Raw genomic sequence first — 13869 nt, 5'->3', positions numbered from 1 at the left:
ATGGGTTATCCTATTCAGCAGACGACTGTCACCAATTGGCCGACCATTTGGTCCATCTCCAGTTTTTGCGTCTCGTTCACTTGAGGCCAGGCCAGTGTCTCGTGTGAAGAGGCCAGTATTTTGCTGACATGGACGGGAGCCAGACTGGTGCCACCCGTGTGTTAGCAGGATGGTGTCGTATGGACGGGAGCCAGATCAGTGCCACCCGTGTATGACCTGGACTGTATTCGATCCATGGGACTGTCACGCCATGGAAGAGCCAGTATTCGTGCCGTGTTTTACCTATGGGACTGTCACACCATAGGGAGACTCGTGCCTGGAATTGTGTCTTACCTATGGGACTGTCACTCCATAGGAAGACCAGGTTTTTATGTTTTTATGTCGTGCCAGTTTTGTGCCCACAAATATTTTGTACTTGTTCCATGAACGGGAGATATGTCCATGTTACTATTTGCACATGCACACATATTTTGCATGTTTGAAACTGTTTTCGCATGACATGTATTTGTGTGTTTGCCTGCTTGACGTGTTACTTACTGAGCGGGGACGCCTGCCAGTGAGTCGTGAAGTCTGCTCTGTATTCTGACGAGTTTAAGTGCATGTGAACAGGTGGTAAGTATGTTACACATGTTGTTTTAATGTTTTTTAATTCTAACCCTTTATTTTATAAGGTTAGGTGTTCACACTTATTTAAAAGTGGGCACCCCCTTTGGGCACCCACTTTGGGGCCAAGGTGGGGAGCCCCACTTTTAAGTGAGTGTGGGGGTGGGCATGGTCACCAACCCCCACTAGTCCCCCTTCATGCATGCGTGGGAAATCTCTAGTTGTATCTCCACATTAATTTTATTAAAAAAGGCATCAATCGTTTTCTCTCTTTCAAGCGTTAACATCCATCGCTTCTCTCTGGCGTTGATTTCACCAACCGGCGACTCTTCCCATCTCTTTCTGCTGGCGACTAGCTTGCTGCAGGCGGCTCCCTATATTACTACACGTACCTGTCCCCAGGCGGCTGGCTGCAATCTGCACTGCAGGTGGCCGCCATCTATCTCCGTACTGCTGCGCATAGGTGGCTGCGCAGGCTGCTGTTTACCCACAGGCTGTACTTTCTGCTCCTACAGGCGGCTGCAAACTTGAAGGCTGCGCTGTTTTCTTCTTCTACACACAGTCGTGGGCCACCTTCAACAGACTCTGCAGCCAGGTGGTTGAGCACATCAGCTAGGCGGCCCCTATGCTTTAGGCTGCTGTCTACCCACAGGCTGTGCTGCCTAGTTCCTCTGCAGGCAGACGTAGGCCATCTTCAGCAACATATTACAGCAACCAGCTGTGTGACCATCACCAGCCGATCGTGAACATACTTTTCCAACACGCTGCCCTCTGTAGCCGGGCTGTTGTTCCATCACCAGCAGGCCACGCTCCAGCTACTCAGGTTGTACTTCTTTTCCATTGGCGGCTACAAGAAGTCTTCACATCTCTTGGGTGTTATCAAAGTCTACACAAACACCACAAGTTTTGGTCTTCTATCAACCATCTTCAAGTAAGTGATTTTCAGATTTGAGTAAAGCATTTTATGTTTAAATCTGATAAGGGATTCATCCCTCTACGGCCACACCCGTTCGGTGCCGGGTTGTCCAAGCGATATTGGCGAACCTCGGTCCAAAGGTGCTGAGATCGGGAGAGCCAGGCGTTAGTACGAGAGCGCCTGTTTGTGCGTGGTCTCGGAACACCAGTGAGGCGCTCTCCGCGGAGTCCAGTGAAAGCACAGGACCGTAGCGATTGGACCACACTAGTGGTCGTTCTGCTTCGAGCTTCTACATCGAAATTCGAGCCTATTTGTTTGGTACTGTTTTCATATGTACATGGACATTATCTGGTTCTCAGAACCCATGGAGCATTGTATTCATTAAATACTCCCAATAAATATATCATATATTGAGGGGGGGGTCGGCCCGTTCCGGCCCCAGTGCTGGTGTCCATCTTTCTGTCATGTGCATCACAGATGCCATGGACATGCTCAGGGCTAGATCCAGAAGAGGCAGCCAGATAAAGAAACATGAACCAGTAGAAGATGATGGAGCAGGACTTGGAGCAAACCTTGATCAAGAGGAAGAAGTCGGCTGGCTGTAGGAGGTGTCGGCTGAACCAGGGGACAAAGGCAGCAGGCTGCGCATCATGAACAAGACCAGGCGGCTGCGTTAAAAGGAAAAGCATTAAATGTTTTTAGAACTGGCCGACCAGCAGTCGGCCAGCTTACACAATGTCCAAGAACACTATAAAAGCCACCAAGTGCTCCTTGTTTTGGTCATTCACTCCCACTAGGGGTGTGGGTCACTTAGAGGTCCCATAGGGACAGAATTTAGGGTTAGGAACCTTTTAATGAGGGCAGCCCATGGCTGCAAAGATCTGTACCTTTTTTGTACATAGTATATACTGAAATTCCAGCACTTCTCACTCTCTCTCTCTACTCTCTCTCTACCTGCGTTTTTGCATCATGGTGCGTTTTTGCATCAGAAGGTCTTCAAGAGTGTTTAGGGCTGAAAGAAGACTACCCAGAGCTTCCGCGCGTTACATTGGTATCAGAGCAACAGGCTCAGCAAAGCTAAACACTGATTCAGTCCCATATGATGGTGTACAGGTCCAAGGTACAGGAAAGTACACGGATTCGAAGCCCAAGGCGGGAACACAGATCGGGAAGAACTCCCAGGAGGTTTGTTGGTGGTGTTCCACAGTGCCAGATGGGGATGGCAGTTCCGTGAGCCAGATGGGTTCTAAGGGAACGGTCCCAAGGGAGGTTGATCCTCCAAGGGTGATGTGAGAGTGCCAGACTCAGTTCCAGGAACGAAGACCAAGACGGTGTTCAGAGTCAGGGCAGGAATGGATTGTGGACTAGAGGAAGACCAGATGCATAGATCTTCATCAGAGACAGAGTGGTTTGGAGAACAGACCGGATTTTCAGAGAAAAAGGTTTGCCAGGGATGGATGATGACAGAGGGACTTCGGAACAGGATTGGGATGATGACAGTCATCCAAGAGCAGGTTGGATTCCCGTCATCAAGTTTAGCAGAGGGGGATGTCATGTGCATCACAGATGCCATGGACATGCTCAGGGCTAGATCCAGAAGAGGCAGCCAGATAAAGAAACATGAACCAGTAGAAGATGATGGAGCAGGACTTGGAGCAAACCTTGATCAAGAGGAAGAAGTCGGCTGGCTGTAGGAGGTGTCGGCTGAACCAGGGGACAAAGGCAGCAGGCTGCGCATCATGAACAAGACCAGGCGGCTGCGTTAAAAGGAAAAGCATTAAATGTTTTTAGAACTGGCCGACCAGCAGTCGGCCAGCTTACACAATGTCCAAGAACACTATAAAAGCCACCAAGTGCTCCTTGTTTTGGTCATTCACTCCCACTAGGGGTGTGGGTCACTTAGAGGTCCCATAGGGACAGAATTTAGGGTTAGGAACCTTTTAATGAGGGCAGCCCATGGCTGCAAAGATCTGTACCTTTTTTGTACATAGTATATACTGAAATTCCAGCACTTCTCACTCTCTCTCTCTCTACTCTCTCTCTACCTGCGTTTTTGCATCATGGTGCGTTTTTGCATCAGAAGGTCTTCAAGAGTGTTTAGGGCTGAAAGAAGACTACCCAGAGCTTCCGCGCGTTACACTTTCCATTTCTGTTCATTTATTTTTCAAGTTGTTTTAAGTTGTCCATTTCAAATTTGTGGTTTTAAAGTTGTGCTATTAAGCGTGTGGGTGTCCAACGGAGTCTTTCCCACTTGACGGGATCGGTGTCATTGGTATCAAAGCCAGGTTGTTTCCCTCTTCCTAGTGGGGAAACGAACCTGTGTACTGGACATCCCGCTTTTAGCAAACTTTGAACACAATGGACAGCCAAGGCAACCCTTTGGAAGTGCCAAATTCGAGGGGTCCATCTAGTGCTTCTCGTGGGTCTGATGCCCTGCGAGGTAGACACAAGCCCCTTGAAAGGGTTATGGATAGTGAATCCAAGGGTAAACTGTCTCCAGGAAAGACAGTTATGTTTGAACAAGAGCCTGATGCTATGAGGGCTGAAATGGAACATATGAGAAAACTTTTGCAGGCTCAAGAGCAAGAATTAAAGTTTTTGCATGAAGATCCCCATCTACAAAGTGCTATTGAAGCCAGGAAGGCTGATGCTATGGTTGATGTAACTTTTGAATCAATGGCTCGTGAAGTGGGCAAGAAACCAAGGGAGTTGGCACTTGCCTATCTCCTTCGCAAAGGTGATATCAAAGAGGGGGATGACGGAGAGCTGAAATTCAGAAATCCACCTCGTTTGAAGCATGGAGATCCCGCATCCCAAAGGCTGAAATCTTTTATGCAAAAGGAAGAGGTGACCGTCACCTCTCGTCATGCATCCTCTCCACAAGGCACAAAGCCTGATAGATATATGTATGCCAGTGCTCATGGAGGGCATGAAAGTCACATGCATGCAAGATATGTATCTCATGGTGACAGGTCTACTTCCAGAAAAATTTTGCCTTCTGAGTTGTCTCATGGAGAGACCATGCCATATGCAGGTAAGTCACATGCATCTGAGCTTCGAGTTCGTGGAGCACATGCCACCGTGCCCCATGAAGCTTCTATGACGGCCCATGGAGCCCATGCAGACAGGGCTACCCCGTTGGATAAGGGGAAAAGAAAAAGAGAAGACCATGAGCCTCATGCCAGGAAGCTCAAGGAGTTCAAAGCAGGTGATAAATCTGTCAAATTTGATGTCTTTCATGGTGGACATGATGCTTCTAAGGTGTTAGCGTTTGTGGCACAGTTCGACATTGCTTTTAGCGATGAGGATTTCACAGAAAAATCAAAGGTGCGCCATGCTAGCATGTTTCTAAAAGGGACTGCTGCCCACTGGTGGATCACTGAAAAGATCACCAAGGATCCCATCTCTACTTGGAAGGAATTCAAAGATAGATTTTATGCTCAGTTCTTGCCACCCAATGCAGAGCAAACTCTCACTCAAAAGTGGGACAGGCTGGAACAAAAAGATAATGAGAGTGTGCAACAGTATGTTAACAAATTTTGGAAAGTGTTGCTGGAAGTGACACCCTTCATGCAAATCACAGAGGATGAAAGAAAGAGGAAGTTTCGTTCTGGATTGCAACCTGCATATAGATCGGGTATTGAATTGCACCCAAAACATACGTTGCAACAACTTACAGCTTCTGCTCTTGCTACGGAACAATTGGTGCTCAAGATCAAGCAGGATCAAGGAGGTTCCAAGGGGAAGGACAAGGCTGTCCCAAATCAGCAAAAGGGTGGACAGCCACCTAAAAAGAACTTCCGGGAGTCCTACAAGGGTGGTAAAGCTGAAAATAACACATCTAAAGAACAGGGCCCAAGGAAGAACAAATTCGGTTTAACTCCGGAGCAAAGAGAGCAATATGCTAAGGATGGAAAATGCTTTTCTTGTGGTAGCAAAGACCACATGTTTCGACAATGCCCAGATCGCAAATCAAAGCACGAGGACAAGCACACCAAAGCTAATGTTCATGCAGTTCCTGATGTGCAAGGTAATACAGGTCATGATGCAAAAGAGCGTATGGTTTGCAAGGCTTGGGGGCAAATCAAGGATCAGCCCGCACTCTTCATGTTTGATGACTGTGCAACTGACAATTTCATCTCTATGCAAATGGCAGCTGTATTGGGTATTGAGGTTGAAAACATGGGACCTCAGATTGAAGCCGAAGTTGCATTTATTGGTAAAGAGGTGCACGTTACCCCTTTGATTGGGAAGTTGCGTATCCATATACAGGGCTATCTTGATAATGAGCATTTCCTAGTTGCTCCTCTGAATGGATGTGATGTATTGTTGGGCAAGCCATGGCACCATAGGCTTGAGCCCCGCAAAGACTACAAGTCTAATATGATTTCTTTTATGCATAAAGGCCGCATGCACTTTATTGATGCTGGCAAAGAAGGGGATTCCATCCCAGTTGTATCACACATCCAAATTAATAAAGCAATGAAAAAGAGTCTTTCAGCGTACTTGGTTTTTGTGCGTGATAGTCTTGTGCCAAATCATCAAAATGTGGATGCTATGTCTAATGATAGGCTGAATTTTCTTAATGCATTCAACGATTGTTTTGCTGACTCATTGCCAGGTGAATTACCTCCCCAAAGGCCCGAAGATCACCGTATAGATCTTGTGCCAGGTAGTTCTCCACCTAACAAACCCGCATACCGAGTGAGTGCTGCACAACAAGAAGAAATTATGAAGCAGGTAAACGAGCTTTTAGAGAAAGGTTTGGTTCAGCCCAGTTCCTCACCTTACTGCTCTCCTGTGCTTCTTGTTCAAAAGAAGGACGGATCATTCCGTATGTGTGTGGACTATAGAGCTTTGAACAAGCTTACCATCAAGAACAGATTCCCAATTCCACGTATTGATGATATCTTGGATAAGCTTGATGGCTCAGCTTGCTTTAGCAGACTTGATTTGAAGAGTGGTTATCACCAGATACGTGTGGTGCCACAAGATGTCCATAAGACTGCATTCAGGACAGCCTTCGGATTATATGAATTCTTGGTAATGCCTTTTGGTCTCACCAATGCTCCTGCTGCTTTTAATCGTATGATGGATAGGATATTCCGACCCCATCGCAAGTTTACAGGAGTCTTCTTTGATGATATCTTGGTTTTCTCCAAGAATGAGCAAGAACACAGAACTCATTTGGTCACAGTGTTCGAAGAGTTGCGGAAGCATAAACTTTTCGTCAATGCCAAGAAAAGTGAGTTTTTCCTTTCAGAGATTCATTATCTGGGACATATTGTATCCAAGGATGGAGTTACAATGGATCCTGCAAAGATAGAGACTATTCGGAATTGGCCCGAATTGGAAAACGTACATCAAGTACGTAGTTTTTTGGGATTATGTTCGTACTACAGGCGTTTGATTGCCACTCCTCTACATGATCTCACGAAGAAGAAAACTGCTTTCAAATGGACTTCAAAGGAACAGGATCTTTCTTGCAGCTTAAGCATGCTATTATATGTGGTCCAGTATTGATTGTTCCTGACTTGCACAAGTCATTCGTGGTTGAATGTGATGCTTGTGGTGATTGCATAGAAGCTGTCCTAAATTAAGAAGGGCATGCAGTTGCATACGAGAGCCATCGTTTGCATGATGCTGAGCTTCATATGGATATCTATGAGAAAGAGCTCTTGGCTGTAATTCACGTCTTAAAGATTTGGAAACACTATCTTCTTGGGGCTGAATTTGTAGTCAAGACAGATCATCAAAGCTTGAGATACTTTCTATCTCAAACCAAGCTTTCAGAGAAGCAGATGAGAATGGCAAACTTTCTGTCCATGTTTCATTTTCAGATTGTGCATACTCCAGGAAAGAAAAATGTAGTGGCCGATGCACTATCTAGGAGGCCTTATGTTGCTGCAGTCTCAGTGGCCTCTCATGGAGATCTATCTGCTATGAGAGATTTGTATCATTTGGATGCTGATTTTTGCCATATATGGACTGATTTGATGGCTGGTCATTCACATGCCTCTTATGTTATCAACGAGGGTTATCTCATGAAGGATAATTGCCTATGTGTGGTGAAGGATTTGCGTCCAAAGGTTATGGACGAATGTCACGCTCCACCTTATGCTGGTCATAGAGGTATTATGCCTACTACTCGCATGATTCAGAGGTATTTCTTTTAGCCAAGCATGCGTAAAGACATTGAGGCTTACGTGCGTGCATGTATTACTTGCCAAAAGGTGAAATTTGACAGGCAAAAGCCTCCAGGTTTGCTTCAGCCATTGCCTATTCCCTCGCAACCTTGGGAAAGTATCACGATGGATTTTATTATGGATTTGCCTAGATCCCAGCATGGGAATGATGCTATTTGGACTATTGTGGACAGGTTTAGCAAGCAAGCTCATTTCTTGCCCGTCAAGAAAACCATTAAAGCTGATCATATGGTAAAGCTTTTTCTTGCTAATATTTTTAAGCATCATGGTATGCCTAAATCCATTGTTGGGGATAGAAATCCCAGGACTACAAGCCTATTTTGGAGGGCTTTATTTGATAATATGGATACTAAAAGCTTGAGTTTTCATCAGCTTATCATCCCCAAACGGATGGCCAAAGTGAAGCTGTAAATTCGGCCGTGTTGGATTTATTGAAGCGTTATGTGGCAGATCAAAAGAGTGCATGGGAGAAGTATCTTCCACTTGTTGAGTTTGCCTACAACAATACAATCCATGCTTCCACAGGAAAGGCTCCGTTTGAGATTATTTATGGCAGAGTGGTCTTGCCACCCATCCCTCGTACAAAGGATGAGATTTTTGCAGCTGATGAATATGTTCGTGACTTGGATGTTGCCTTTGGTCAGGTGCGGACAACCATTGCAAGATCTCAAGATAAGCATAAAATGGCTGCTGACAAGCATAGAAGGGACATGGAAGTCAAAGAAGGTGATTGGGTATTGCTGAAATTTGAGAAGGCTAGGCTTCGGAAGAGGCCAGGACGAGAAGGATCATATCCTAAGCTTTCTCCTCGCTATTATGGACCCTTCAAGGTGATTCACAAGATCAATGAAGTGTCCTACAGACTTGCTTTACCTAGTCATTGGAAGATTCACAATGCTTTTCATGTGAGTCTATTTCGGAAATATGTGGGGCCAGATCCTGATGAGCCTGTCACAGAAGATCCGCCAGAGATTGAAGAGCTTCAGGAGATCCTCCAGCCACAACAGATTGTTTTTCACAAGGAGAGAAAGCTACCTGCAGGAAAGCTTTCCAGGAGATACCTTGTGAAGTTTAAGAATTATTTGCCTATTGATGCCAAATGGGTAAATGAGGATTATTTTGCAGATTATCCGCAATTATTGCAGGCATATCTTGAGGCTTTTCAGTTGAGGTCAACTCTTTAGAAGCCCGGGGGGATGTCACCAATTGGCCGACCATTTGGTCCATCTCCAGTTTTTGCGTCTCGTTCACTTGAGGCCAGGCCAGTGTCTCGTGTGAAGAGGCCAGTATTTTGCTGACATGGACGGGAGCCAGACTGGTGCCACCTGTGTGTTAGCAGGATGGTGTCGTATGGACGGGAGCCAGATCAGTGCCACCCGTGTATGACCTAGACTATGTTCGATCCATGGGACTGTCACGCCATGGAAGAGCCAGTATTCGTGCCGTGTTTTACCTATGGGACTGTCACACCATAGGGAGACTCGTGCCTGGAACTGTGTCTTACCTATGGGACTGTCACTCCATAGGAAGACCAGGTTTTTATGTTTTTATGTCGTGCCAGTTTTGTGCCGACAGATATTTTGTACTTGTTCCATGAACGGGAGATATGTCCATGTTACTATTTGCACATGCACACATATTTTGCATGTTTGAAACTGTTTTCGCATGACATGTATTTGTGTGTTTGCCTGCTTGACGTGTTACTTACTGAGCGGGGACGCCTGCCAGTGAGTCGTGAAGTCTGCTCTGTATTCTGACGAGTTTTAGTGCATGTGAACAGGTGGTAAGTATGTTACACATGTTGTTTTAATGTTTTTTAATTCTAACCCTTCATTTTATAAGGTTAGGTGTTCACACTTATTTAAAATTGGGCACCCCCTTTGGGCACCCACTTTGGGGCCAAGGTGGGGAGCCCCACTTTTAAGTGAGTGTGGGGGTGGGCATGGTCACCAACCCCCACTAGTCCCCCTTCATGCATGCGTGGGAAATCTCTAGTTGTATCTCCACATTAATTTTATTAAAAAAGGCATCAATCGTTTTCTCTCTTTCAAGCGTTAACATCCATCGCTTCTCTCTGGCGTTGATTTCACCAACCGGCGACTCTTCCCATCTCTTTCTGCTGGCGACTAGCTTGCTGCAGGCGGCTCCCTATATTACTGCACGTACCTGTCCCCAGGCGGCTGGCTGCAATCTGCACTGCAGGTGGCCGCCATCTATCTCCGTACTGCTGCGCATAGGTGGCTGCGCAGGCTGCTGTTTACCCACAGGCTGTACTTTCTGCTCCTACAGGCGGCTGCAAACTTGAAGGCTGCGCTGTTTTCTTCTTCTACACACAGTCGTGGGCCACCTTCAACAGACTCTGCAGCCAGGTGGTTGAGCACATCAGCTAGGCGGCCCCTATGCTTTAGGCTGCTGTCTACCCACAGGCTGTGCTGCCTAGTTCCTCTGCAGGCAGACGTAGGCCATCTTCAGCAGCATATTACAGCAACCAGCTGTGTGACCATCACCAGCCGATCGTGAACATACTTTTCCAACACGCTGCCCTCTGTAGCCGGGCTGTTGTTCCATCACCAGCAGGCCACGCTCCAGCTACTCAGGTTGTACTTCTTTTCCATTGGCGGCTACAAGAAGTCTTCACATCTCTTGGGTGTTATCAAAGTCTACACAAACACCACAAGTTTTGGTCTTCTATCAACCATCTTCAAGTAAGTGATTTTCAGATTTGAGTAAAGCATTTTATGTTTAAATCTGATAAGGGATTCATCCCTCTACGGCCACACCCGTTCGGTGCCGGGTTGTCCAAGCTATATTGGCGAACCTCGGTCCAAAGGTGCTGAGATCGGGAGAGCCAGGCGTTAGTACGAGAGCGCCTGTTTGTGCGTGGTCTCGGAACACCAGTGAGGCGCTCTCCGCGGAGTCCAGTGAAAGCACAGGACCGTAGCGATTGGACCACACTAGTGGTCGTTCTGCTTCGAGCTTCTGCATCGAAATTCGAGCCTATTTGTTTGGTACTGTTTTCATATGTACATGGACATTATCTGGTTCTCAGAACCCATGGAGCATTGTATTCATTAAATACTCCCAATAAATATATCATATATTGAGGGGGGGTCGGCCCGTTCCGGCCCCAGTGCTGGTGTCCATCTTTCCATTTCTGTTCATTTATTTTTCAAGTTGTTTTAAGTTGTCCATTTCAAATTTGTGGTTTTAAAGTTGTGCTATTAAGCGTGTGGGTGTCCAACGGAGTCTTTCCCACTTGACGGGATCGGTTTCAATGACAATTCCCCTGTTTTCTTATGCTGATGCAGAAGATGATGTGACAATGTAACCCATATATGCAAGCTCATTTAGATTTGTAACATGCGGAAGCTTCGGGGGAGATCGGTAACTTCAATGCTCAGAAATCAGCACACTTTTCGCGACGGAATTAATGCACAAAACTAAATGAAGATGTGCAGAAAATAGAGAGAGAGAGGGAGAGAGGAGAGGACACAGTATTGGGTCCCGAATACCCTTTGTAGGCCCCCCACCACGAATGGTGTATTTGCTTTATTAGAATGATGTAAATCTAAAAGAAAATACAGGAAAACTTGACCTTTCTTGGCTGAGATTACTCTGCCCTTGACCTGCAGTCCTTCACCCCTTTGCGTTAGCACTCGTTGGCTGTCCTGGCCCCCTTGATTGCCTTAGCACTTGGTGAATTATGAGATAACACAAGTGAATTGTGGCCTAACACAACTGAATTGTGGCCTTGGTATTTATTACCCCTAGGATGACCAGTCGGCTGCCTTAAATGCAGTCGGCTGTCCCAAAATAGCTCCATGACTGAATATTACAGCATTAAATGCTGATTAAATCTGCGCATGGCTAAATCCAAGGGCTGGGCATTGAAACACATGGATCTAAGGGCTGGGCACTGAACACAAAACAAAACCTTTGAAATGACAAAACTATAATGATAAGATATGTTGTTTGGCTCGCCCTCTTAATGCATCACTCCTCCCCCATACAGGGATAGGACGTCCGGCTTTGCTTCCAAGAGGCAAGGTCCGGCATTGCCCATGTTTGTTTTTGTCCAAGAGATTAACAAAGTTTAAACTTTAAAAGCAAGAAAAGCTTACACCATAGCAATTTAAGCAGCCTTGCCTTACCAACAAGGTGCAAGTACGTGTTTTGCCATTGGCACAGGGGTCTACGTGATCCATGTTTGAATTTACACTAAGAAATTGTGCTTCTACAATTCATGAGAGTATAAATGGTAGAAAGCATCAGTACAAGACCTCAGTGGATGATGGAAATGTATAATACTCTTTGTATCGTCGATGCTGACGAGTTAACTGAACCAACTCCTGCACTGGCAAAGACAATATGGTAAACAATGAGGACTTTCATGATGTTGAGGTCATAATCCTCACAAATTAAAATAGAGTAGCAATTAAAGCACGGTGACCATAGAGCAATTAAAGCACAGTGACCATAGAGCCATAAATTGCAGGTCAATGCAGTCATTCTCTCTCTTGCTCAAAGCTCTCTTTTGTTTGATATAATTATTCCCAGACATTTTTTCCTCCGAACAAAAGTGGCTTCACCTGTTCTGGGGAGTTTCCCCAAATCCCTTCTGATTCAAATTCTTCAAACTTCTTGCAACGTTTCTCCCAAGCTCTCATCTGCCTGACCATCTGCACTTCACCATTATCATTCAGTTATCCTACAAGACAGACGCCTATTTATGACTGAAAGGGCTATTCTTCTGATCAAAACCCTGCTTAGAGCGTCCGACCAAAACCTTGATTACAACTCCGTATCAAAACCCTGATTATGACCCCTAATCAAAACCCTACTTAGGACTCTTGACCTCTTAAGAGCTTCGCTTAAAAGCCTTTGCTAGGGTTTCTGATCAAAACCCTGAATAGAGATTCTGAATGAAACTCCGAACTGATTGCAACCATAATAAGCAGAAAATGCCCGTGAGGTCAAAAGATTGTTTTCTCTTAGAACCCTGTCAAAAGATTGTTTTCTCTTGAAACCCTAACTGTTGTGAAAAAGAGAAGGAAGAGAACCTGGATGTCAGCATCGTCGGTCAATGTATGCACGAAGGCGGCGAGGGTAGTCCAGGGGCGTTTGGCTGGGTCACAGGCGCCCAGCTTCTTGTCTGTGCTCTTGAGGAAATCCTTCCACTCACCTCTGGTACCCTTCACCTTGCGACCTTGCGCTGCTTTCACGATCTTCACCAGAACCTTAATCCAGGGTTTAGCAGGCTAAGTCAGCAACTTCGCATCGATCTGTAGGCAGATTGGCATCAAGAGAGAAAAAGGTGGGGAGAGCTAACCTCGCTGTCTTCCTCTGTAAACCCTTCCTCTGTGAACCCAGAGACTTTTCGCCCGCCCATGAGTGCGAGCGTAGCCAGAATTTTGGCTGCGACGTACTGCTTCCTCGAGCTATTTTGAGGGGTATCATGTTCAAAAAAAAAACCGGGTATAGTAGGGTAGTTTGCACCCAAATTTTACTTCCTGATTCTAAGGTTGAAAAAAAAAATGAATGGGAAAGGTTTGCTGCCTTTTCCTTAGTAAAAGGAACTAGAAGTCAACTCACGCATTGTTGCCGTATGTAAAAGGGTCAATCGAAGAGAAACGTAGGAATGGAAGCTGGAATACAAAGGGTCAATCGAAAGGATTTTTTCCCTCTTATTTTTTAAAAATCCAAGATTTCTTTTTCTCTCCTCTCCTTGTGCCTTGGTTGTCCATGGTTAATATATAATAGATAATCAAAATATCTTTGAATGATTAAATGTGCAAGGTACTTTACCTTTAATTGATAAAATAAAAGGTTTTCTATAATATCACATTATATATATTATATATATTATATTATATTATACATTAAATAATCGTTTACTAAACTAAACGTTATAAAATATAAATGTTTATGAATAACACTATAAATTAATAACATCCCCCAGTGACCACACAATTTCCATCTTATCTTATCCACCATGTCCAGTTGTTTGCTTCTCGGTGCTCGCATGCTAATCTCAATGCATGTGATGGTGGTGAACCATGATACCAACAGCTAGGTGAGCTCACTGAGCTACTAAGAGAAGCCACCACCGTTTGCAATACTCGCTACTCTCCCCAACTTCCAGAC

The 13869-nt window shown here is 45.4% G+C and overlaps 1 protein-coding gene across 2 annotated transcripts in view; it reads right to left on the bottom strand.

Moving 5' to 3' along the window:
• LOC147602839 (small RNA degrading nuclease 1-like) overlaps positions 1 to 13267 on the bottom strand; it is a 73701-nt gene extending 60434 nt beyond the window's left edge. The window contains exons 1-4 of one of the 2 annotated variants that reach the window (XM_086797469.1): positions 13055 to 13267; positions 12786 to 12962; positions 12315 to 12404; positions 12006 to 12074 (exon numbers count right to left, since the gene is read on the bottom strand). In XM_086797469.1, coding sequence (XP_086653595.1) covers positions 12006 to 12074; positions 12315 to 12404; positions 12786 to 12962; positions 13055 to 13114 — 396 coding nt within the window. In that variant the 5' untranslated portion in view covers positions 13115 to 13267. The remainder of the gene's footprint in view (positions 1 to 12005; positions 12075 to 12314; positions 12405 to 12785; positions 12963 to 13054) is intronic. The other variant, XM_086797470.1, reaches the window with a different exon arrangement.
• Between the last annotated feature and the right edge of the window lie 602 nt (positions 13268 to 13869).

This window comes from Cibotium barometz, chromosome 65 (genome assembly GCF_041138505.1).
Source record: "Cibotium barometz isolate CiBa-2024 chromosome 65, ASM4113850v1, whole genome shotgun sequence".
In the NCBI taxonomy this organism is placed as follows: Eukaryota; Viridiplantae; Streptophyta; class Polypodiopsida; order Cyatheales; family Cibotiaceae; genus Cibotium; species Cibotium barometz.
This window is presented reverse-complemented; position numbering and strand designations above follow the sequence as displayed.